General features: G+C 40.4%; 2 protein-coding genes across 4 annotated transcripts in view; one reads left to right on the top strand and one right to left on the bottom strand.

The window, feature by feature from the left end:
* Positions 1-42: 42 nt before the first annotated feature.
* TMEM50A (transmembrane protein 50A) lies at positions 43-17597 on the top strand. The gene is made up of 7 exons (XM_036115062.2): positions 43-196; positions 1676-1783; positions 4399-4511; positions 6931-6998; positions 8825-8917; positions 12241-12301; positions 17125-17597. The coding sequence occupies exons 2-7, from the start codon at positions 1691-1693 to the stop codon at positions 17168-17170; spliced, it is 474 nt and encodes a 157-aa protein (XP_035970955.1). The 5' UTR covers positions 43-196; positions 1676-1690; the 3' UTR covers positions 17171-17597.
* A 688-nt stretch (positions 17598-18285) lies between these two features.
* The window catches only part of RHCE (Rh blood group CcEe antigens), a 43078-nt gene continuing 36253 nt past the window's right edge, over positions 18286-25110 (bottom strand). For all 3 annotated transcript variants that reach the window (XM_036115006.2, XM_036115017.2, XM_036114998.2), the window contains 2 exons: positions 23510-23583; positions 18286-18536 (listed from right to left, as the gene is read on the bottom strand). In XM_036115006.2, coding sequence (XP_035970899.1) covers positions 18510-18536; positions 23510-23583 — 101 coding nt within the window. In that variant the 3' untranslated portion in view covers positions 18286-18509. The remainder of the gene's footprint in view (positions 18537-23509; positions 23584-25110) is intronic.

The following is a 25110-nucleotide window of genomic DNA, read 5'->3' as shown; positions in this document are numbered from 1 at the left end:
TCCTCCCCCCCACCGTGCTGCTCCCTCAGCCCCGCTCCCCGCATGCGCGACCGAGCTCCGGGGGCGGTGCTGTTTCATCCGGGTACCCGGTGGCCGGTGGCTGTTTTGTTTTCTTGGCTGGAAACTAGGAGAAAGTGAGGCGGCCCCGCGCTGCGCGACACCGGGCTCGGGACCGACTGCACGGGCGGGGCTGGACGTAAGTGCCGGGCAGGAGTGAGAGAGGGGGTCGCCGCCACAGGCCGAGAGGACTCGGGCCCGGGGCTGTCTGCCGGGCCGGGGCTGACGGGGTCGTTATCTCCACCTTCTGGAAGGCTGCAGGCTCGGGCTGTGTCTCCCTGGACCCTTCCCGGCCGCTTCCTCCCGGACGGCTGCGTGCGGACCGCGCCGGACTGCCGGACAGCGCCCCTCCCCGGGACGTCCCGGGATCCGTGGAAATCATCGTGGTCTCCTCCTTGAGGGTTGGAGAAACAGCCCCCGAGAGCGAGTGTCACCCGCGGGTTCACGCGGCGGGGGGTGGGGGGGTGGGGGTGGGGTGGCCGAGCTAGAACGAGTTCACACATCCTCTCAGCTCGCGTCCACTCCAGACCTGGAATCCCGGGTCTGGGGGCGGGCTACGCGCAGCAGGGTGCGGGTAATAAACCCAAGAAGAATGGGCTCGGATGGGTTGGGGCGGGGGCATAGAGATGAACCGAAAGTAACACGCCCTGGATTGCACTTCCTTCCAGGGAAAATGAAAGGTGAATTTTCAAAACTGGGCTTGTCTCCAAAGCATATTAGCACTGGTTATAATCACAGGTGTTAATATTTAATGCTTAAAAGGGATGTTACGCTTGGACTCCTTGCTCTTCTTTAGAATATCATGGTTTTGGGCAATCAGAATTGCTCTGTACAGAGTAGCTAAACAGACGGATTCAGAGTCTCTGTAGGAGTTTGGGTGTGTCTTGATAATTAGCAAGTTATACCCAATTCAGGCTTTTTCAGTACTCTGAAATAGCGGTAGTCCGGATGTGTCTTAGGCCAGGTCTGCATAGCTGGGCTCCGAGGAGTGTTTTATGTAATTTGTTAGGTCGGCTGTGGTAATTCATCTATAGTAATTCAGCAGTGCATTTTTTGGGGGGGTCTGAATTAATATTAGCTTCAATTTTATGCTTTCTTTTGGCTGGAAAGGCATCTCTTAGAATCAGAGACAGATGTTAAAATGAAATGGGTGTTCTTTACATAGAAATAACACCAAAAATCAGGATTGGTTCTGGAAAAAATAATGAAGTGAAAGTGATGTGAGTAGAAGACCTGCAGTGCATTGTTTAATTTCTTAATCTGAGTGTGAAGAAACACATGTTCTATGATAAAATGTGTAAATTCCCAAGACAAATATTTTTCCATATTTGGATACCCACCTTTGTTCATATTTCTTAAATATACCAAAACTATCTTTTAAATTAAAAAAAAAAAAACTAAATGAATCCAGATTTTGTTTACCAAGGTTTTAATGTGGAGATTGATCAAAAATTAAATCAAATATTCTGAAAAAGTATATGTAGCCAAGATAAAGTATTTCACTTTTATTAAATTATTCCTGAACTGTTAATTATTTTCTAGGAACATAACTCATGTTTGAAGCAAGTAAATAGGAGTACTTTAATGGAGTTGATTTTTTTGTTTTTTGTTTTTTAAGTGACCTGGGAAAAAAATGTCTGGATTTCTAGAAGGCTTGAGATGCTCAGAATGCATTGACTGGGGGGAAAAGCGCAATACTATTGCTTCCATTGCTGCTGGTGTTCTAGTAAGTGTCATTGATAATTTGGGCCTTCATTATTTTGTTGTGTTTGTTTTTATGTGTTTTGAATTCTGTATGATGTTTTTAAATATGTACTATTTATCTTTGACCACTGAATTTATTTTAATAAACGTTGATGTTTTGTTTACGAGGGAGTTGAGTTACTCCATTTTAAGAGTTGGAATTATGGTTTGAAAAATGATTAGTAGAGTGATTGGTTTTCTTTAAATGCATGTTAAAAATGATATATAAGATAGTATGCTTTGTATATTTATTCATTATATGGATAGTGCCTCCTTTTTGTGAGTACATTGAGATACCAGGAAGTGTTTAAGAAACAGGTCAAAACCAGTGGAGAGATATGATTGTATTTTTTCATAATCCAGAGTTAGCTTTCTTCTCAATCTCATTAAAAAGCAAAACAAAAGAAAAAACCACACAGGAAGCTCATTAAAGCATATTGCCTAGAAGTAATTTATAGTATAAAATTTTTATTTACATTGCAAATCCCTCAAGGCATCTGATACTTGTGTTTTATGCTCTTATGTTGTCATATGCTCTAAATAGTGGATTTTAAATAAACAAAAATCTAAGTTTAGGGGCGCCTGGCTGGCTCAGTCAGTGGACCATGTGACTCTTGATCTCTGTGTTGTCAGTTCAAGCCCCATGATGGGTGTAGAGGTTACTTAAAAATAAAATCTTAAAAAAAAAATCTAAGTTTAAGTATCTCCTCTTTGCTTATTTTTGCTCCTTTTGCTTATTCTCTGACATTTATAATCTATGAAAAATAATTATCCTAAAGTAATGGCAAAATATAAAACTACCATAGAGGGGCGTTTGGCTGGCTGCCTGTAGAGCGTGGGACTCTTGATCTTGGCATTGTGAGTTCAAGCTCCACATTGGGCATAGAGATTACTTAAAAATAAAATCTTAAAAATAAAAAACAAAACTGCTATAGAAATTCTGCTCTTACAAACCTCCCCCCCCCCAAAAAAAAAGCTTTAAATTTTAGTCTATGAAGAAAATATCTTGAATACACTGAGGTGAGAGTTTTTAAAAAAAAAAAAAGAAAGAAAGAAAAGGAAGAGTACTTGTGCTAGCCAGAAAAAATGTCATTAATAGAGTATGGAACTGTCTATAACCTGATAAAAGTAATTTGATTAGCCTAAAGTAGTTATTTTTTTTTTAAGATTTTTTTATTCATTTGAGACACAGAGATAGAGAGTGCATGAGCAGGGGGAGAGGGAGAGGGAGAATCAGGCTCCCCGCTGAGCCAGGAGCCCGACTGGGGCTCAATCCCAGGACCCTGAGGTCATGACCTGAGCTGAAGGCAGACGCCTAAGGCTTGAGCCACCCAGGTGCCCCAGTAGTTATTTTTAAAGAATTGCCAGGGGATGCCTGGGCTGCTCAGTTGGTTAAGCGACTGCCTTTGGCTCTGGTCATGATCCTGGAGTCCTGGGATCGAGTCTCATAGGGCTCCCTGCTCAGCGGGGAGTCTGCTTCTCCCTCTGATCCTCCCCCATCTCGTGTTCTCTCTCTCATTCTCTCTCAAATAAATAAATAAAAATCTTTAAAAAAAAAAAAAAAAAGAATTGCCAGAAGATGGCAGTTCCCAGAGCTAACTGGGTCATGGTTGGGAGTGGGGGTAGGGCAGGAGGTTACTTTTATTTATTTTTAAAGGTTTTATTTTATTTATTTGTCAGAGAGAGAGAGCGCGCACGCGCACAAGCAGGGGGAGTGGCAGGCAGAGGGAGAAGCAGACTACCCCCTGAGCAGGGAGCCTGATGAGCGACTCAATCCCAGGACCCTGGGATCATGACCTGAGCCGAAGGCAGACTCTTAACCCAAAGAGCCACCCAGGCATCCCCAGGGGGTTACTTTTTAAAACTTTCTAAGCTACTTACCAGAATTTGGCTAATATCTTACTCTAAGCTTGTGGTCAGCTGATATTTGTGCAGTTTTAATGTTTTTTCATTATGTATTTACCCTTGATAACATCCAAAACCAAACTCAATTAAGATAAATTATATTTGGTGTTTAAATTGAATTTAGCATCACACCTAAAACCATCTGTAGACTGCACTGTATACATCAAAAGGAAAAGCAGAACTGCAGAACCATTACTTATTTCACAACACCAAGAGAATAGCTAAAATTCTGTCAACAATAACTATTCCCACTATTATTTTGAATACTTTTTTTTTTTTTTCATTTTCAATGATAACCTCTTTCTGGAGGTTATGTCAGCAACAAGCCACTCCTGTCAGTCAGAATCTGAATCGCTTTTTTCCTTTCTCCTGCCGTGGGAAAATAGAACTTATTTCTAGTTCACAAAATAAGTTGACAGACTTTATTACAACAATATAAAATAATGATTGAAGTAGGCTTAGAAAAGAAATTCGTATTACGTAGTGATTACTGGCAGACTTAAGGGTATCTAATATTTATTCACATATTAAGCCATGTTCAAATTATATACAAGAAACTGCTAGAATATTTAAAAATTTTTGAAATTCATTAGAAGGGATATTTTCATTTAGAAATGTTGCTTTCTTTTTAGCTAGTAAGATATGAAATTACGGTAATTTCTCATTAGCATCACTTTTTAATGTCTGTTTTAGTTTTTTACAGGCTGGTGGATTATCATAGATGCAGCTGTCATTTATCCCACTATGGAAGACTTCAACCACTCATACCATGCCTGTGGTGTTATAGCAACCATAGCCTTCCTGATGTAAGCATCGTTGTTCATGACACTACTTAACATAGATTATCACAAAATAAAAATGTCTTCCATATAGTTTAGTAGAGTTCATATTTTTCAATGTCATCAATGTACTGGAATGGTTTAAAAGTCAGCTTGCAGAGGACTTACAAAGAAAAGCAACAGTTCTCTTTTCTAGTCTCCCTTCCAGCTCTCCTCTCCCACTTCCATCCCCCAGCTCCTCTCAGCTCTCCTTTTGTTGCTACACTGCTCATGTTGCAACTTTACTTTTAGGTCAGAAACCATGTACTTTGTCTAAGTGTTTGTTTATTCATTTATCCAACAAATATTCATTACGCTTTTCTCTTCTCAGGCTCTGCTCTAGGTATAGGAAATATAGTAGTGAATAAAACAGAGAAACATCCATGCACTTACAGAATTTATACTTAAATGAGTGAGACAGATAGTAAGCAAGGAGAAATAAATTATGTATATAGAATGCTAGCATTACAGAGAAGGGAGAAAGTTGATGTCAGGAGGAGGTACAGAAATTTTAAATAGAGTCAAGGAAGGCCTCATGAAGAAGGCGCTGTTGTAGTAAAGACTTGGAGAAATGAAGGAGCTGACCATGGGCATATATAAGAGAGGATCATTCCAGACCTATGGAACAGCAAGGACAGAGGCTCCATGACAAGGAGACCAGGATGGCTGGAGTAAAGGGTTAAGGTCATAAAAGCCAGAGAAGACTGAGACTAAAGAGACATGAGAACAAAATGTACCTCATGATTCTGCTTTTTTGCATGAGCAGATGCTTTTGTTAAGAGCAGTATTGGGCCAACTGAGGAACTTGAATGAGGTCTGAAGAGTAGATGGTGGTAATGGATCATTGTTAACTTCCCAATTTTAATGGTTGTATTGGAGTTCTGTGGAACTGTCTTGTTTGTAGGAAATACACATTTCTAGGGTTACAGGGCATCAGTTTGGCAACTTTCAAATGTTTCAGAAAAAAAAATTATTTGAACTAGATAACTTTTCTGTAAGTTTGAGATTATATACGAAACTAGTAATGCCAGAGAACAAATAGAGATTGTTCATTTTAGAATGTGCCTGGTAGTGGAGACTGACAGGGCAGATCATGGCTGTTTGACAGAGGGCTAAAAAGTCTATTCAGATGGCTCAGCAAGGAAAAAATAGGAGCAAAGAATCACTAACCTAAGAACATCTGCATTTCTTTTTTTTTTGAAAACAAAGCTTGTTTTAAAATGTATTTATTTTGTGTACCAAATAATGTGGTTGGTACAGAGATCACTGAACATAATTAAGAGTGTTTTGATCGTTCTAAAACTTAGATTTGAATGAATAAAGTAAGACTTCATATTATTATTTAAAAAGTCAGGGTGCATATAGTCAACATGTTTATTGGGCACCTACTATGTGCTAGGCGCCGAAAATAAAAATGGGAAACAAGATAGACACAACCCTTGCCCTCATGAAGCTTCCATTGTAGTGGTAGACACACACACATACATACACAATATATATATACTATATACATATATGTATGTGTACATATATGTACATAGTATGTATAAAGTTCTGTAACTTTTTAACTTAATATATTGTGAACATTTTCCCATGATATTTAAATTTTTGAAAGGATACCTCTAAAGAAAGCAAGGCTATCTCAATTTAGAATGGTACTCTGTGAGAGTCAGCAAAAGACTTGCTATGTTTGGAACCTGTATCGGGGATTGAAAAACAAGACTTTACCACTTGAATCACTTTGATAATGTCTTCAGAGCAAAAAGTTATTGTTTTGCTTAATATATAATCATTTCTCCAAATATTGGACATTAGTACAGAATTATCACAAAAAATTCATTCCTAAGCCAATTTTAAGTAGTTTTTGGATATTCTAGGGACCTTTTTCTCTCTGTGTTTTGTCATGCATGCATATTACATGTTGAGTATGTCCCATGTGTACAAATGGAAAGCTAGGTAGCACCAAGCTAAAGATTGTTCCATCTCAGCAAGACGTAATTTTGAGAATTTCACTCTCAAATTTTAACAAGTGAGACATCATTTTGAAAAATTACCTCTCAAATGTTACCAAGCATCAGAATCACCTGAAGGACTTGTTAAAAGTCAGATTGCTGGACCCCATACCCAGAGTTTCTGCCTTAGTAAGTCTAGGGTGGGGCCAGGGAATTTTCTTTCTTAATCAGTTCCCAGGTGATGATTCTGCTGGTCTGGGGACTGTCACCACTGCTTAGAGGGTATCTGGTTGAAGGGACTTGCTTAAGTTTACATGAACCCATTACTCAAGACTCATGAGGCCTAATCTTAAATTTGAGGCATTCTAGTTTATTGTATCTGGTAATTTGATGTCATGGGTATTTTCTCTTGGAGTCAAAGACCGTGATATCTTGGCTTTATTTTATTCATACAGGATTAATGCAGTATCAAATGGACAAGTCCGAGGTGATAGTTACAGTGAAGGTTGCCTGGGTCAAACAGGTAAACAGGTGTAAACAACATCTTACTATACACCCTTGATAGAATTATACATGGAAGGGCCACGTGTCTAAGTCCTTCAGATCAGAGATAGGATGGAAGTGTATCTAGAGCAGAGGTTATAGATTTCAAAGCATAAGGTACAAGTCACATTTAGTCTAGCCTGGCTGTAGAGCCCAAGTACGCAGTCTTGAATTTCTAGCCCCGTGCAGTAATACGTAGATACAAGTGTACACAGTATAAAGGACAGTATGTAATAAAGAATCCATGTGCAAAATAGACTTTATAGCACTTTAAGCTTTACCATATAAATTATTTTCTTCTCTTTTTTGCCAACTTTATTTGATTGGATTGGCATTTTGAAATAGAATCATAGTGATTTGGGTGTGTTTTGAAATATACAACATAAAATTTACCATCTTAACCATTTTTAAGTGTACAGTTCAGTAGCGTTAAATACATTCACATTACTGTGTGACCAACCTCCAGAATTCTTTTCATCTTGCAAAGTTGAATAGAATTAATAGAATTTTGGTGCTTAGGTTCACCAAGTCCCTTCCTCCTCAACTGAGCAACTCCCGTACCCTGGCCTCCATTGCCATGCACCTGAGTGAGGCAGGCTGAGTACAGGATGCGTGTGGCACAGCTTCCTCGAGAGTCCAGCTTACACAAAGACTTGAGGGGACACTGATTAAACAATCTAAATGGTAAATTTACATTATATCCATAAAAAAATAAATAGGCAGAATTCAAGTGACTTTTTTTCCTTTTTCTTCCTTTTTTTTTTTTTTTTTTTAATGAAACAGGAGTCAGCCCTGATCTACACTTTCAGACTCTTTGGTTCACTCTCTTTATAGATGAACTGAAGTAGAAGAGATACAGAAACACTGATCTGCCATAATCATAAACTATAAACAAATATATGAATGTTAGCAGTTGGTGTTGATAATGATAAGCCAGTAATAGCGAGGGCTAGGACTAGAATATGGCCATCACATCTCTAACTAAAATTTGTTAGCTAGTACAGCTTTGGGGATCCAGAGCCAGTTGTATTTAATACTACATCTATGACTGTCAGCTTATTATTTCAAAACTATTATTTGGTTTTATGTTTTGGAAATGAAATCAGAAATTAAATGTAGCCTTCTATTTGCTTTGCTTTATTGAACAAGGCAGTGTTTTTATTAAAATGTATTTGTGCTAATTAAAGAAACTCCTCTCAATTCATTTTAGACAGTCTAAGGATTGTATTTTATAGCAAATCTTCATAAATATTTTATAAATGGGATTTAAAATTTGTCCTCCTCTGTTAACATAATTTTAATGTAGCTTTCCTAAGTGCCAGTCACAGTAAGTTTGAATTTATTTCGCTGCCTGACTTACCTGAAAGTGAAGTATGGTAGTGTGTTTAGATTCACATATCACTGAATATGATTTTTTCTTAAGCATACCTATGTTATTGCTTGGAAGTTCTCTTGGAGGAGTTTAAGTTTTGGAATACAGTTTCTAAAAATATATGGAGAATGAGCCTGTAAATATGTTGAAACATATTTTGTGAGATTTTTATAAGATGGTTGAGGAATTTTTCTCAGTATACATATTTAAGGAGATTAATTATAGGCACTTAGAATATACAGACCAGCCAACAAGAAAAAGGCCAACGTCTGCACTGATGAAAGATACTCAACACATCTTCCATTCTTATTTTAGACTTTAAATGGCAACTACACATTTTTTCTGTTCTGGTTTTTGCTTTCCTTTTGAGAAGTTAATTGAACTGACTGCTGCCATAGGAGAAGCAATTCTGGTAAAATGTTATTTCTTTTAAGGTGCTCGCATTTGGCTGTTCATTGGTTTCATGCTGGCCTTTGGATCTCTGATTGCATCTATGTGGATTCTCTTTGGAGGTTATGTTGCTAAAGGTAAGAGAAAACAGTTCACATTTTTCTTCAATGAAATACTGAAGTTGTGCATTAGAGCTGGTTATTTTAGAGTAAAGGTATTTTTCATACAGGTGGCTCAGCTCCTAGCTACTAGCATTTATGCCTGGGACCTCCCTTCACCCTATCCGCATTTGGTTAATTTGGTATGTTTTTACTATTCCCTTTTCTGTATTTTTTCTTCTAATCTAGTGTCTGGAAGTAACGGTACACAGCTCCAAACCTTGCTTCTCTTTGGCTTCCAAAAACCTCAAAACCGGGATACATATGTTCTGTAGCTATTTGGCAAGTTTTGTCTTGGTGAATGATATCCACGCAAAGCTCTAACATCCTAGAATTAAAATTTATTGAGCTAAGCCTCCCTGGTACTATGACATCATCTCCTTTTAGACAGAAAGTAAACTCACACTTCACGGGCATCTGCTGTATAAAGCCAGTGGAAAGCAAGGCCCGCAGGACAAGGCCTGCTCTTAGATCCCTGTGTGAAATTCTACCTTGAGGGACCTCAGAAAAATATGAACACCCCTTATTGTTCCAGGTAAAATTGACTATGCTTCTCACAGTAAAAATATGATATTAATGATTTGCAAACACTGGACCAGCAGAGATCTAATCTAGCCCATATTTTAACCCTTTATTTCTTTAAACAAAATGTAATTCTTGGATTAAAATCATGGGTTTCCTGACTTTTTTATTAACATCATTTAAGTCTTATAGACAGGAATGATAGGCATTTTAAATATGTATTTTTGTTGTTGTTTATATAACTTATTACTAAAGCCATATTCCCAAAAATGTAGAGAAGAAAGAAACTATAATAATGTACTGTTTTTAAATGTTTTGGTATATTTCCTCTGGTCTCTTCTCTTATGTTTTTGTGTAGTTATAATCATAGTGTAAATATAATTTTGAACCTAGGTTTTTGCATTTTACATGATATCCTCAGTAGTTCTCTTGCTGCTACAAAATCTTTATCACCATCATATTTTAAAAAACAAAAATGTTACTTTTTTATCATGTGAATTCCATAGTACTTGTTCATTATAGAATACTGATAAGAGGGGCGCCTGGGTGGCTCAATTGTTAAGCGTCTGCCTTCGGCTCAGGTCATGATCCCAGGGTGCTGGGATTGAGCCCCGCATCGGGCTCCCTGCTCTGTGGGGAGCCTGCCTCTCCCTCTCCCAGTTCCCCTGCTTGTGTTCCCTCTCTTGCTGTGTCTCTCTCTGTCAAATAAATAAATAAAATCTTTAAAAAAAAAAAATACTGATAATATAAAAGAGCTCAAAGAAGAAAATAAAATTATTGATAATTTTCCTCTCCCGGATGCAACTATTAATACAGAGCCCCTTTTTGTAGAAATGTGTTTATCTCACAGAATTTTTTTTTTAAACATTTTACTTATTTATTTGAGAGATAAAGTGAGAGAGAGCACAAGTAGGGTGAGGGGCAGAGGGAGAGGCAGACTCCCTTCTGAGCAGAGAGCCCGACGTGGGGCTCGATCCCAGGACCCTGGGATCATGACCTGAGCTGAAGGCAGACACTTAACTGACTGAGCCACCCAGGCGCCCCAATCTCACAGAATTTTTAGTCATTTTCCTAAAGACTTCTGGAGCCAGGTTATGCTTTGAGAATTATTAGCAGGAGATCTGTAATTTTATAAGTTGCCTTTCTGTAGGGTCCTTAGGAGCCATTCTAGCCATTCTAGTGGTAGTAGTTCCAACTACTATGGAATATTTGATCTGGCCTTACAGTAGTGAAGCCTATGCAAACCAGCTGTCACGGTAATCAGATTAATTTAAAACTCTTCTGAGAAAAAGTTGATAATTCATCTACTTACCATGCTTGGTTTGTCAATTAATGAGTAATCATTGACAGCTCCAATAGTAGAAATTTATGAGGATTTCAGCTTCAATCTGGGATAAATTGGAACAAAACGTTCCTCTGGCAGTCTTGCCCATCCTAGCTAATGGCTTCTCTGTCCCTCCAAACGTTCAGGTAAAAACTGGGTGGTGAAGGCCTGTCAAAGATGATACTTCTCTTTCTCTCATAGCCCAGTCCATCAGCAAATCCTGCTGATTCTGCTGCTAAAATATATCCTGAATCCTACCACTTTTTTCTTTTAGAGAGAGAGAGGGGGAGAGAGAGAGAGTGCACAAGCATGCGTGAGCGGGGGAGGGGGCAGGGAGGAGGAGCAGAGGGACAGAGAGAATCTTAAGCAGGCTCTACACTCAGTGCAGATTCCAGTGTGGGGTTCTGGCTCACTACCCTGAGGTCATGACCTGAGCAGAAATCAAGAGTTGGACGCTTAACCGACTGAGCCACCCAGGTGCCCCTCCACCATTTTTTTTAATATAGATTTTTTTTTTTTTTTTTAAGTAATCTCTATACCCAGTGTGGGGCTTGAACTTAAAACCCCTAGATCAAGGGTCACATGCTCTACCAACTGAGCCAGCCAGGCACCCCCTGAGTCCCACCACTTTTTACCATCTCCGTTGCTACCACCCTGGTTCAGTCTGTTAGTCTCCTGTCTGATTTCCTGAAACCGCTTCCTCACTGGTTTCTGTTTCTCCTCTTACCCCCTTTTGTCTACTCAGCTCGGCAGCCACGGGAATCCTATTAAAATATGTCATTACTTTTCTGCTCAGAACCCTCCAGTGGCTTCTCATCTTCCTCAGAGTGAAAATCAAAGCCCTCACTGTGACTGCAAGGCTCCATATGATCTTCACCACCCCCCCACCCGCCCCTCATTCTTCTCTGATCTGTGTCCTGCTTTTCTCTCTTTTGCCCACACGGCCATTCCTCTCATGTGCCAGCCCGCCCCTACCTCCAGGCTTACTGTGCTTGCTGTTCTGCTGCTTCTCCATGGTCCTGCCCTCATGTACTTCCTGTCCTTTTGCCACTGTCACCTTCTCATGAGGTCTTCCTGGCCACTTGGATAAAATGTCATCATTCACTGCACTTCTCTTACCTTTTCTCACTTTATTTTTTCTCCTCATTTACTTATTCTCTACGTTGTTTAGCTTCATGAAGATGAAAAAAATTTTGCCTGTTTTATTTACTTTCCACATTACAATGCTGAACATGGTATGCACTCGCTAAATATATGTTAAATGAAGGAAGGGAGCTATCACTTAACTATACCAGTGCTAGACTCTGTCACATGTATTATGTCATTTAATACTCAAACCAACCATGGTTACCAGAAAATTCAATTATGTAAGGCAGGAAACCTGCTGTTCACCAGTATATCAGAAACTAAATGTTTTAAGACCATAAACCTTTAAATATTACAACTATTTTTACAGAAAAAGCGATCGTATACCCTGGAATTGCTGTATTTTTCCAAAATGCCTTCATCTTTTTTGGGTAAGTTTCTTTTGCATTCTTTATCCTATTTTTGTAATTCTTTTTTTTTTTTTTTAAGATTTTATTTATTAGAGAGTGAGAGAGAGAACATGAGTGGAGGAGAGGGGCAGATAAGGGGAGGGGCAGATGGAGAGGGAAAAGCAGGCTCCCCACTGAGCAGGGAACCCAGTGCGGGGCTCGATTCCAGGACCCTGGGATCATGACCTGAGCTGAAGGCAGATGCTTAACCGACTGAGCCATCCAGGCACCCCTGAATTCTTTTTTTATAATTGTTTCTTTTATGTTACTATATTTAGCTGATTAATTTACCCTGGCCAGTGTCCCTCCCCCATGTTATGTCATAAAGTATGAAGAATGAGACTAAGAAAGATACTTTAATATAGGGGCTGGTTGTTACCAACCTCAGGAACACACACTGACTTTATTAAAGTGTCACCACCTCCCCTTTAACGAAGAACTGTGATTCGTGTAGATTTCGTTACAAAATACTAACCGTGTTTATATTATTTTATTTTTATTTTATTTTTTAAAGATTTTATTTATTTGAGAGAGTAACCATGTTTATTTTAAATCTGTATTTCTAACAGTTGCTTTCAGTGAAAGCCTGCTTAAAACCTTTTCTCCTTAAAATTTTGTTTCTGAATGCATTTTATAGTTAGTTCTATCCTTGGTGTTATTAGAACTTATGCATGAGAATTGAGGTGTGGAGGAGAAGCCTTAACATTTTTTATCCTTCTGATGCAATGACAAATTAAAAGATTACTAAAACCCCTAAAAACCTTAATACTTTTATCAATAATCTTCTCTAATGTTCATTCTTTCCTGGATACTAAGGGCCTGCCCTTTTCCCTACCTTTAGCCTTCCACCCTTGCCACCACCACCCCCACCAACCCCACACCCAAAATCTTCTCTTTATCCTCTGCATCAGGGATTCTTTTTTTTTTTTAAGATTTTATTTATTTATTTATTTAAAGAGAGAAAGTGGGGGGTGGTGGGCAGAGGGAGAGAGAATCTCAAGCAGACTCCACCCTGAGCCTGGAGCTCGAGCCCAGGATCCTGAGATCATGACCTGAGCTGAAACCAAGAGTCGGACTCGTAACCGACTGCGTCACCCAGGTGCCCCTGCATCCGGGGTTCTTAACCATCACCCTGTGGGTAGGGTTCTGAAGAGGGGGAAGCGCCAGACATTTCTGTATGCAAGACACTGGTGTCTTCCTAGAAAAGGAAGAGAGTCTATGGCTTTCATGATTTTCAAAGAAGTCCCTAATCCAAAAAAAGGTTAAAAAACTGATCTGTATTCTAGGACAGTCTATTGTAGGACTTCTTTTCTATCCCTTCCTACTGACCCCCCAAAACGAAATTGAAGCCCCATATCTACTTCAGCCACTCATGAAATGCTGATAGTTGCCCTTCAGTAACGTTCAGCAGTGGTATCCAAACTTTTTTTCCACCAGGAATTCTTGCAGTTTTATAATATCAGTTTGGAAATAAGAAAAAAGTGAACTTAGATATGCAGATATGAACTTAGATAGGCAAGATGCACATCTTTGGGTCTTTCCTTGGATCCTCAAACTAGTGGAGAAAACCCAAAGGGTTTAAACAACAACAACAAAAAGTTAAGCCACTGATTTTATGCAGAACATAATAATGACCAGAGTTTATTGAGCAATTACTATGTGCGAGGCACCATTCTTAGTATTTTACCTGTATGCTCTCGTTAATTCCTGTAACAACTCTGAAGGTGGCCCCATTATTATCCCCATATTATATGTGAGAAAGGAAGCACAGAAAAAATAGGCTCCTTGTTTGAGCTCATGTGGCTAAAACTGAGGCTGTCTGACTCCAGAGTTCAGGCTCTAGCTACTAGGAGGATGACGTTCCAGATTTGGGGGTGAATTCAGTTGATGTTTTCTCCTTTTGCTGTCCTCAGCCAGTTGTTTAGTATGAGTTCTCTTTCCCTCCTCTCCCCTCCTTTTTTGGCAGTATAACACTGTACTTCAAAAATATAGCACGAGTAAACCTCATTCCTCAGCTTTATGAAATAAAATTCGGGTACGTTTGTTATTTTGTAGGATAGTGTAGCATGTTTATGAGCAGGACGGTGTGGGTAGGTAGGATTTCTTTTCCTTTCAAGCTGCAGGGCTGAGGCTTGGGCATCTGTATAGAGGGACCCCAAGCATCCTGAGCTCACTACCCCAATGTCTCCACAGGGTGGGAGGCCCTTGGGAACTCAGGGCCCCACAACTTCAGCCAAGGGAGGTAGTGTGAGGGTGTGGAAGAAAAGCTTCAGGATGGAGTTGGGGGGAGGGGATTTACTGAGAACCAGCCAGGGAGGGGCAAACAGCAGCCTTCTTTATCATTCTTTACTGTGGCAGAGAGAAGGGGTAAAGCAAGGTCCATCTTGAGATGCTGCCGTAGCAGAGAAGTCACTGTCACAGGAGGGAGGGACAGCGGATTGAGGGGGAAGATTTGTGGGAAATGTGTTGTCTCTTCCAGTGAGGGAAGAAACACATGAGTTCACGAAGCAGTTTTCATGTCACAAAACCCTGGAAACCGATCATTGACTTGTCTCAAATTATGATAAATTCCTTTTATATGAAACAAGTTTGGTTAGTTTCTTATTTGGTACTATTGTCCCTATTATAAAGACTAAAAACCGTGTTTTTTTAAAATAAGCAAATTGAAATTAAATTCAACTAATAAACACTGTTACTAGAATAGTTGTAGCAGATTGCCTACCATTCTGATTTGTAACAGAACAATAATACTGAGCAGCAGCTGAGAAATTACTGTTCCAGAAATCAGACACAGATGTCGGTACCAAAGGTGACCATCTGACAGTGTAGGCGGGACTGGGTTTTGCCCAAGAAACTCTTCAGATTACAGTTTACATCTGTTGACTAGTGTTCTGAAGTATGTCTCATCCAAGCTATCTGGAGGGTGGAGGCCTGCTATTAACCAGAAGATCAGAGATCAAATCCCCTTTTGGAGCTTTATGAGATCCTTTATAAAGAGAAATTAACATACTTGCAAGAGAGGATACAGACAGTTTCCTGGCTGCATTTTTATTTTCCTCAAAAAACACTCAAGTGTTTACCTCTAGAAAGGCTTATGAAAGCCTTTTTAAATTGATCATTACGATTGCAGGCTTAACCTTGAGTAGACACTGGGGCCTGGAAGACATGAGAAAACAAATGCAAACCAGCCCTGCCACTGTCTATCACCATCTTCAGTTTCTTCCTCCCACTTGCCCCCCACATCCAAGGCCTCTTGAACGGCCTCTGAAGGGTCTCAGACTTGTTCTCTTCCTGTCCGTTTCTGTTGTTGGGTCACCATCATCCCTTCCTGAGCACTTCACATCCCTGATGGTTCCTCCCTTGGATCCAGTTTTCCTGTGTCACTTTTTCTTCTAAAACATGCCTCTAATCCTGTCATTTCTCATCTTAAAATTTGTTAAAAACTTGGAGCTGTCTACAGAGGAACTCAACACTAGTGGCCATCCAGCCAAATTCTGTCCATAGTTCTGTTTTATTTATCCTATATAGTATTTTCTGTTTTATTGAGCCAACATTTAAAACTCAAGAGACTTTTACGTTAAAATCCGAATTTTTGGCTTTTTCTCAAAAACTGGAAGATCTGACAATCCTGAGCCTTGCACAGCAACAATCAGGTGGAGGTGGATAGTTGTTCCTTTTAAATAGAGGGTGCATCTCTGCAAAACCCCATTTCATCAATTGCCTGGGAGTGAGTATCAGTCGCCCTCTATAGTAGAACATACAGGCTGGCACCTGCCCTCTTGACTCATTTAAGGCATGTGCGGCCCCTGTGGGCAATTAGCCACCACGGTCAGTTGGTTTACCAAATCCTGGCCACCTCCATTCCCTATCTTTCTTATCTCTTAAGCTATAATCCAGCCATATTGCACTCCTCCCTTCTCTACTACACTTCAGGTATCTTTACGTCTATCCAGAGATCTAGATCTCGACATAGACCCGTAATCTCCTTATGCATATAATTGCCGTCTTGCCCCTCTTTAAGTTGAAACCTTGAGGACAGCTGTAGACAGTTGCCCACCTAAACCCTGGATGGTAAGTTCTGTGTGGGTATATTCCTGACACAACAGTCTTTCGGGCTTCTCCTGAGGCCCTGTGGTCTTTTTTTCCTCTTTGCCTTTTGATATGTTGTTTCCTCTCCCTGAAACATCTTCCTTCGTCACACTAGCTCCTGTTCCTACCAGTCTCCCATTGAAACTGCTGCTTATCCTTCAAAGCCCATTCCAAATATTACCACCTCTGTAACTTCTTTCCTAACACATTCAGGCAGAATAAATTCTATATGTTTCCATGTTCTCTCAACATTTGATAAATACACCTCTTCCCCGCCCCCCCCCCACGCTCCCTCTGCCATTACCACATTGTGTCACCAAGAATGTGAAATGTGAGCAGCTTGAGGGCAGGGACACCATATCTTTTGTATTTTTATAGCCTGAGCACCTAGCACATTATATTCAAAAAAGGTTTGTTGAATGAATATGATAAAATTAGACATATAATGGTTACAATACTAAACATCAGTTAACTTTTTTTTTTTTTTTTTTTAACATCGGTTAACTTTTTAAGAGTGGCATAGGTCTCCAGTACCTACCCGGAAGTCAAGGACGTGGGAAGCACATGATCAGTTTTTGTTCTGATACATTCCATGGTTTTTTTCATACAACTCATCAATCCTTTGTTGCTAGTTTCCCACCATTCTCCCAGTCTCACATACTCTTTTTTTTCCCCCCAAACTCAACTAGATGTGATGTTTCTTATTTTATTTGCAGAGGACTGGTTTTTAAGTTTGGCCGCACTGAAGACTTATGGCAGTGAAAACATCCGGTTTGCTTCCGCACAGCAGTCCTGCATGGGTTTTTTACTACTCACACCCCAGTTTTTTGTAATGTCATTTTCTAAACTCATTTTTGAGTGTAGTCTCAGCTTCAATTTGTGTAATACTAAAATCATGAGAACTTCCTATGTAAACAGCAACAAAAATCTATTGTGGTGTGCATTGGATTAACTTATAAAATGTTGAAAATATGCCACATGAGTAATTTTTATTAAGTTTTATCATGGTGTAATTTGTAAAAATAAATTACAAAAGGAATTATGGATACATCTTATATGAGCATTTGTCATATCCAAGGTCTAAAACTACAGATTAAAGTGCTCTGAAGATTTACTGTGTCTGTTTAAATGTGGCCTATTCTGTGTCGAATGTTAAATGAAATACAAACATTTCTTGTTTTTAAATCTATGCAGTGGTCAGAATTCTTTCTCACTATACTTTATGTTTGGTTTATACAGTTTTGCCAAAAATTCTGGAAACATTTCAGTGTAAGTAGCCATTGAGGGTCTCCCAAGGGGTGAGTGACCGTGTTGGTGCCCCTAATGGGGGGGGTGGGGAGTGGCAATCACTCAGCCATGACACATGGTCCTGGTGGGATGCTGACAGTCACTCCACATCCACCATTGAAAGAAAGAGGAAAAGGATAGAGACTTGACACTAGGCTTTACTCAGGTGACAAATTTTTTGTTGTTGGTTTGACAGTGAATTGGATTCCAAGTTTCATCGTATCTCTGTACTGAACCACTAACCTCAAAATAGACCAGCAAGGTCAATTAAAATTACAAACATTAACTACTGAGAATTCTCATGGTCTGTTCCTTTTGTCAGGCTCTCCCCTTCCCCCCACCTTGGCAAAATGGGAATCTTTTTTTAAATGAACTAGCTAACTATGGGGTACCTGTTCTTTAGAAATACAGCTTGAAATGTTTTCTTTCATAAAATTTGCTACAGTTAGCCCTTCCTCAAACACAGAATATCTCCTAGATGATTTAAATTTGTGGTGCTCTTGTCCACACCAGCCATGTGGTCTTCACTGTGTACATATGGAATATCTCCTGGGCATCCAGACACACTCAAAAAAATACTGATAGCATCATTTTTAATGAAACCAAACATTTATTTTAAACTATTATGAAATTACCAATTCAAATAAATTTTTAATCTTATTTTTTAATACCAAATTCATCTCTGACCTTGTTCCATTGTATATAAGGAGACTTTGCTGTAACGAGTGTCTGTCATCCACAAAAAAAGGGGGGCAACAGTGAAAGGAAGTTGTCTCATTTTCAGACAGGCCTTGTTTTTCTTGGATGCTTTTGCTTAAAATCCAATAGCCAAATGAGGAAACTGAAAACAAAACAAATACTTTTATTACAGATGAACCCTTATGGTCTTAAAATTTGGACACATACTGATTCTGGCTTGAACTCTGGAAACTGACATGTTGACGAAAATGTCTTATCACAGACGTCTTAGAGGGTCTTTCACAAAATCTGAATTGGAAGAACTCTTAGATCTCATTTCTTACAGCTCCTTACATGCATCATTGATAAATAGTGATCTGGCTTTTGTTTGCCCCCAGTGACAGAGGACGCACTTCATTCAATGGGTGAATTCACCGCACTATGAATTACTTCGTAGTAATTTTGCAGACAAGTTCAAGTTGTTAGCAGTTTATACAGCATCACCCACTGGATATAGGTAAATTCTTTGGAGAAGCATAGGAACAAATATTTGTCCTTTTCTACATGACAATCTTTCAAGTGTTTGAAGATTTTTCTTAGGTCTCCTTTGGGTCTTCTCTTCTGCAAGCTGAGCATATCCTAAGTCCTGGGGTGGTGCCACGTCATACCCTGCCCTAAATCACTGCGTGTCCGGTAACATGGACCACAGAATTGTAGAAGTGGGAATCAGAGTGGCTAATATTTATGGGGTGTTTTTTGAGGATCAGTGTGCTAGCATTTCCCACACATTATGTCCTTTAAACCCTTACAACGACCTGGTGAGCTATTACTATTCCTGTCTCCACAGAGATGGGAACAGTGAGGCTCTGAGAGATCACAGAACAAGGGGTGGTAGAACCCAGATCCGTCTGACTCTGGAATGTGGAATTTGGTCTCATTTTACAAATGAAGAAACTGAGCTCCAGAGAAGTAAAGAGACGTGCCTGAAGGCACTACTAGACTGCCAGTGGGTGAACTAGGACTCGAATTCAGATCCGCCTTCCAGAACAAGGCTCTTTTCAGGGGCCTCTCCAAGAGGGGAGGAGTCCGTTGGCAGGCTCCTAATCTGTCTTCCTACTTTGCTTTAGAAACCCGCTCTCCTCATTTTTGTTGAACAAGCGTTTGTTGGATCCTTACTGTGTGTCTACAATGTGTATCTTAAATCAGAAGCAGGGGTAATACCAGTGTGATGAGGCTAGGTTTTGAGAATTTTGCCTAACACAGCAGGAGGGACTCAACAGATTCTGAGGTATTTATATGCTAAAACGGTGGTGTTTATGTTTCTTGGCAATAAAATCATTTTTAAAATAAACTGCAAATACTTGTTCAGAAGCCAATGGATGATCTTCAGCACATGGCACTCATTTCAGAATCCATCCTACGAGCTCAGTCTTGCTCCACTCAACTCTAAAACTATCCTATCATTTCCCCACTTAAACTTTTGGGAGCTTCCAATTGCCTGGAGGATGAGTCAAGCGGCTCTCGCCTACCTTTCATCCTTCCCTTCACCAACCATCTGAGCCAGGTTGCCTCCTGCTTCTCCAGTTCTTGCTCACAACCTTCCCCTTGCTTGGAATGTCTTTCACTTCCTGCCACTTAACCAAATCCAACACAGCTCCAAGTTCCATGTTTCCTGACCTCCCCAAACTCTACCTTCTCTCATTTGTCCAGCAGCTACTGCCAGGATGACTCACTCAGTGCTTAACAGATAGAGCTGTGCATATAGAAAGATCCGGTCCTTCTACATGGTGAAAGTCCTAGTTTCTCTGAACCCCCACACAGTACCCAGGACAGGGCCTTGTCTGCGATAGACTCGCAAAAAAAGCTATTTTCTTCAGAAAGGTTAACTGTGGAATTAGTTTTAATAAGTGGATGTCAGTGAGTCCTTGTGCTTTGGAAAGCATGAAATAAAATCCATGGGTTATTAAATTGAAATAAAAAATTGAAGGAAGGAATTCATGAAAAATTGTGTCAGGAACTGAATTTTTGTAAACCAGTATCTGAGGTAGGATCATTGTAATCTATAGGAAGACAGAGGATTAGAAGATGCAGTTCCTTGAGATCGAGAGCTGCATTACATTTAGATTTGTCTCTCCAGCTCTTCACACAAGAGTTCTGTCATATATTAGGGAATACATTAAATGGAATTAATTAGTGAATGAATGATTAATTAGTAATAGAACCACCCAAGGATGACATGGGTACCTTTGGGGAGTGGTGAATGCCCCATCCCAAGAACTGTCAGACATGGTTTGGGCAACCAGTGAAGGAATGTCCTTTCCAACCCCCAGGTGTCTGGTTCTCTGAAGTGCGTTAGGACATTCGATGATGATTAAAATGTCTTTTCAGATGGTTTAAAAAAAATTACCCCTGGATTTATCAGCTTTGGAAGTCTGAACTCTTGCCACTTTAATGGATATTTGGCTTTTCAAATGAAAGCAGTGTTCTACTGCTGAATAAATGTTCTGCTCAGCTGTAAAAGGATAAATCAGAATAGTGGGGGGGAGTAGTAACTATCCTCCAGGAGCAGCTGTGTCTTTCAAGCCAAATAGATACCAGTTCAAATTCCTCCTTTTCCATTTACTAGCTTTATGATTTTGGACAAGTTACTCCTCTTCTTCTTCTCCTTCTCCTTCTTCTTCCTCTTCTTCCTCTTCCTCTTCTTCCTCCTCATTTACTTTAGAAAGAGAAAGAGTGTGGTGGGGAGGGGCAGAGGGAGAGAGAGAGAGAGTCTTACGCAGACTCTGTGCTGAGCCCGGAGCCGAACGTGTGGCTCGATCTCACAACCCCAAGATCATGCCCTGAGCCGAAACCAAGAGTCAGATGCTTCACTGACTGTGCCATCCAGGCGCCCCATTCTTCATCTTTAAGACAGGGATGCTTACTCTTGAGCAGGGTTGTTGTAAGGATAAAGTCAGATAATGCTGAAAAGCATCTAGCACAAAATCGGAAACCATCGTCTTACGATAAATGATAACTATTATGCTTATGCATTCCTTCATGGTTGGCTAAACCCCCAGTAATAAGCTTTCCTGTTCACGTGGTGCTTTGCATTTTACAGTTTACAGAATGTAGTTACAGCCATTATTACCTCGTTTGGTCTTCAAAACAACCCAGTGAGGTAGAACAAAGATTACCATTCTTATTTTACCAGTAAGAGAGGTCAAGGAACTTGCCTCCATGAGACCTTGCAGAATGGCAACTGGAATTCAGGTCTTCTCATTCCAGGTCCATACCCGTGGTTTCATTTCACCTGCTGCTGCAGTGCCCAGCGTTGGGGGTGGGGGTGTTCCTCAAATTTCCTTCATTCATTCAGCAAATATTTATTGCAACTCAAATAACTGAGCTGGATATTGGTCCCATTTGTGGCATCCCTCATTAATAGCAGAATGCTTGGCATATAGGGCTTGCTCAATAAATACTTGTGGAATGAATGGATGAATTAAACCAGCTTCCTGAGTCCTTTCACTAGATTACCCTGCTACCACCAAAGGGGCAAGAACACTCGGCAGGGACTGAGAGAGACTGGCTGTAGGGAGAAGCTGGTACCAGATGAGACCGTTTATAAGCAACAACATGGATGACTCTCAGAATAATTATGCTGAGTAAAAGAAGCCAGAAAAAGAATGTACTGTATGATTCATTTATATAAAATTATAGAAAATGTAAACCAATCTATTGGACAGAAGGCAGTTCAGTGGTTGCCTGGGGATGGAACGGGGTGGCCTAGGGAGGGAATAGTTTCAAAGAGGCACAAGGAAACATGGTGGCAATGCATATGTTCATTATCTTGACTGTAGTGATGGTTTCATAGGCATATAAATATGTTGAAATGCATCAAATTGTATATTTGAAATATACAATTTAAATATACCTCCGTAAAGCTCTTTGACAAGGAAAAGGAAGAAGAAGCGGAGTTAAGAGAAGAGATAAAGAAGGAGGCAAAGGAGAAGAAGAGGCAGGTTCTCTCTACAAACACTAATGCCGGGCGCCTGGGTGGCTCAGTTGGTTAAGCGACTGCCTTCGGCTCAGGTCATGATCCTGGAGTCCCTGGATCAAGTCCCGCATCGGGCTCCCTGCTCGGCAGGGAGCCTGCTTCTCCCTCTGACCCTCCCCCATCTCATGTGCTCTCTCTCTCTCTCTCATTCTCTCTGTCTCAAATAAATAAATAAAATCTTTAAAAAAAATAAAATAAAATAAAAACAAACACTAATGCCAAGGCCCATAATGAGGCTGGTTCTCTGTCCCTTTAGTGATCAGTATCTAGGCATGCCAGGTGGAGAAAGGATTGGCTTGGGACTCGGGAGGTACAGTTCCTGGTCTTATCTCTGCTGCTCGCAAAGGTATGATGCTGGGCATTAGCCTGGCCTCCGTCAGCCTCCACTTCCCATTTATAATTTTGCAATGTTTGCCCAGCCAACCTCAGCATCACATGGGATTTACCTAAGGTGACACATCAGACTGCATGGTGGACTATGAGTGCTGGCCAAAGGGAGGAGTGTAGTGGGGTGACAGGGAATGAGCCCTGAGCCTCTTTCTAGACTAGTCATGACAACAAACACTACACGGAACACAGAGACCCTCAGCAGCAGCCGCGTTGTTCGAGTTCTCTGTCCTTTAGCTAAATGACCCCAGACTCCAACAGTACACGTGGTCCTGTGTCCGCTAGCTACCGCTTATCAAGAGTTGTGTTCTAGATCCAGCTCTGCCGCACACTCATTGTGAGAACCCAGATGGTCACGGCTCCGCTCAGTGTGTCTATCAAATGAGACTGGACCTGCTGGCTCATGCACCGCAGGATTCGATCACCTTTACGTCAAACCCTTTGCCCACGTTGATGACCCCAGATAAGGGAAGTGTGGCCAGCAGCCGTTCTCACATCTCTGACCCTCAGTGACTTTGAGGCGTCAGGGGAATGGTAACCTTTACCACTTCCCTCCCCAGCTTTTACCAGCACACACACACACACACACACACACACACAATTTTGTTTTTAGTTTGTTCTCACAAACACCAAGTCAACATACATACAGATATAACAGATATCGTTCTAAGTTCATTCACTCAAGATCTATGACCTTAGGTTAAAAATCTTACCTCCCAGAAAGCTTGGTCATCAAAATAGTTAGCTGCATGAGGTCCCTTGCATATTTTGAGGTTTAAGACCAAACCTGTTAAAATTCATAATTATGTGTTAAACCTTTAGAGCACAGCATTTGTTATCTCCAAATTAATCAAAATATCATAGGCCAGCTATGGTTATCTCAACAAAATCCCTTTTTCTTCTACAGCCAGGAGACGGACAAATTGAAGCACTGGCCTTCCTGGACCAGCTTTATTAATTCTATAGACATCTTTTAAAAGAAACTGGCAAGAGCAATTATCTCCAAAGGATTTAGATGATACTGAGAGGTGTACAGTAGCCACCTATCTGACATGCTTCCCAAGGTGGAATAGAAGAGCCCTGTCAGACGGTGCTCCTACTTAAAAGCTGATCTATTTGGAACACGAGAGCTACCATGGACAGCAACTCCAATTAGGTGCTCCTGTCAGTCCGGCGTCACTGGCTTCAATAAACTCTGTGACCTCAGCTTAGGACTCCACTTGTGTAGTTAGGAAAGTAGTTTATACCAACTTGCTTTTGCGCTATTCTTCTTTTCACCCATCCAGCCTCTGCCCAGAGAGCTTGGCCCTGTGTATTCCTCCAGCTATGCAAAGCAAACCGAATTTCCCAGGATACGTGAAGGGATTGCTCACCTTTCATATGAACCAGGGAAATGCCATTGATAGATTTATCTGTGTATTTTTTTTAATGTGTATTTTTAATGGTGATTGGTCCCAATGTATTAAGTAGTAAGATTAACAAGAGTAGGCGTGTACTTATTCACATTTTCCTTTTGTAATGCACACCTTTAACTGATATTGACATGTAGGGTGTAACCAGCACACCTCATTTAGCTGGAATTATTCAGAAATGATCTCTAACACCTACATGAACTTTCCACATAGCTGAGGCTTACTCACCACTGACAAAAATCCACCCAAAATATATTATATTTTCTTGTCTTATGAGACAACACTAAACACATTTAGATTTTTTTTTTTAATCGGAACCGTTGCTAGGAACATCCATTTATGAAATGTGCTATCTAATGCAGAGGAAGTATGTAGCTGTTGAGGGTTGTTGGATTCTCTTAGCAGCCCAAGTTTCATGTTCTAGTATCTAGCTTTAAGAATTTCTTTTCTTCCGTTAGGCTGTCTTTTTTCACCTCTCACTTCTACCAGTGTGCCTTACCTCTAGAAACCTGTCCCATTTCTAACCTGCCATTTCTGATCTGCCAGAACTGGGAAACTCAATAACCATGCTTGATGGGATTGTTTCTTACGTAAGTGTAGACAGGCCCAAATCGGGGGGGAGGGGGGGCTCTTGGCAAGCAAAATGCTCAGCTTTAGGGGGTCAATTTGGCGCTATCTTGGCTGCTTGGTGGCCTCTTTCCCCCTTCCGTGTTCATGTTCTTTTTATTTACCAGTGTTCTTACGTTCAAAGCCACATGTAAAGAGGAACACTCGTTGGTCTTAACTCTTAAAGGAACAATATTCTATTCTCTTTCTTGACTCCAGGCAAGCATTAAAAAAGCCCTCCCAGGGGCTTTACAAGATGGTGCAAATCAGTGTCACTTTGTGAATACTAGTGACAA

The sequence above is a fragment of the Halichoerus grypus genome, chromosome 5, assembly GCF_964656455.1.
Source record: "Halichoerus grypus chromosome 5, mHalGry1.hap1.1, whole genome shotgun sequence".
Lineage (NCBI taxonomy): Eukaryota > Metazoa > Chordata > Mammalia > Carnivora > Phocidae > Halichoerus > Halichoerus grypus.
The sequence above is the reverse complement of the archived record's forward strand: the minus strand, read 5'-3'. Positions and strand labels throughout refer to the sequence as shown.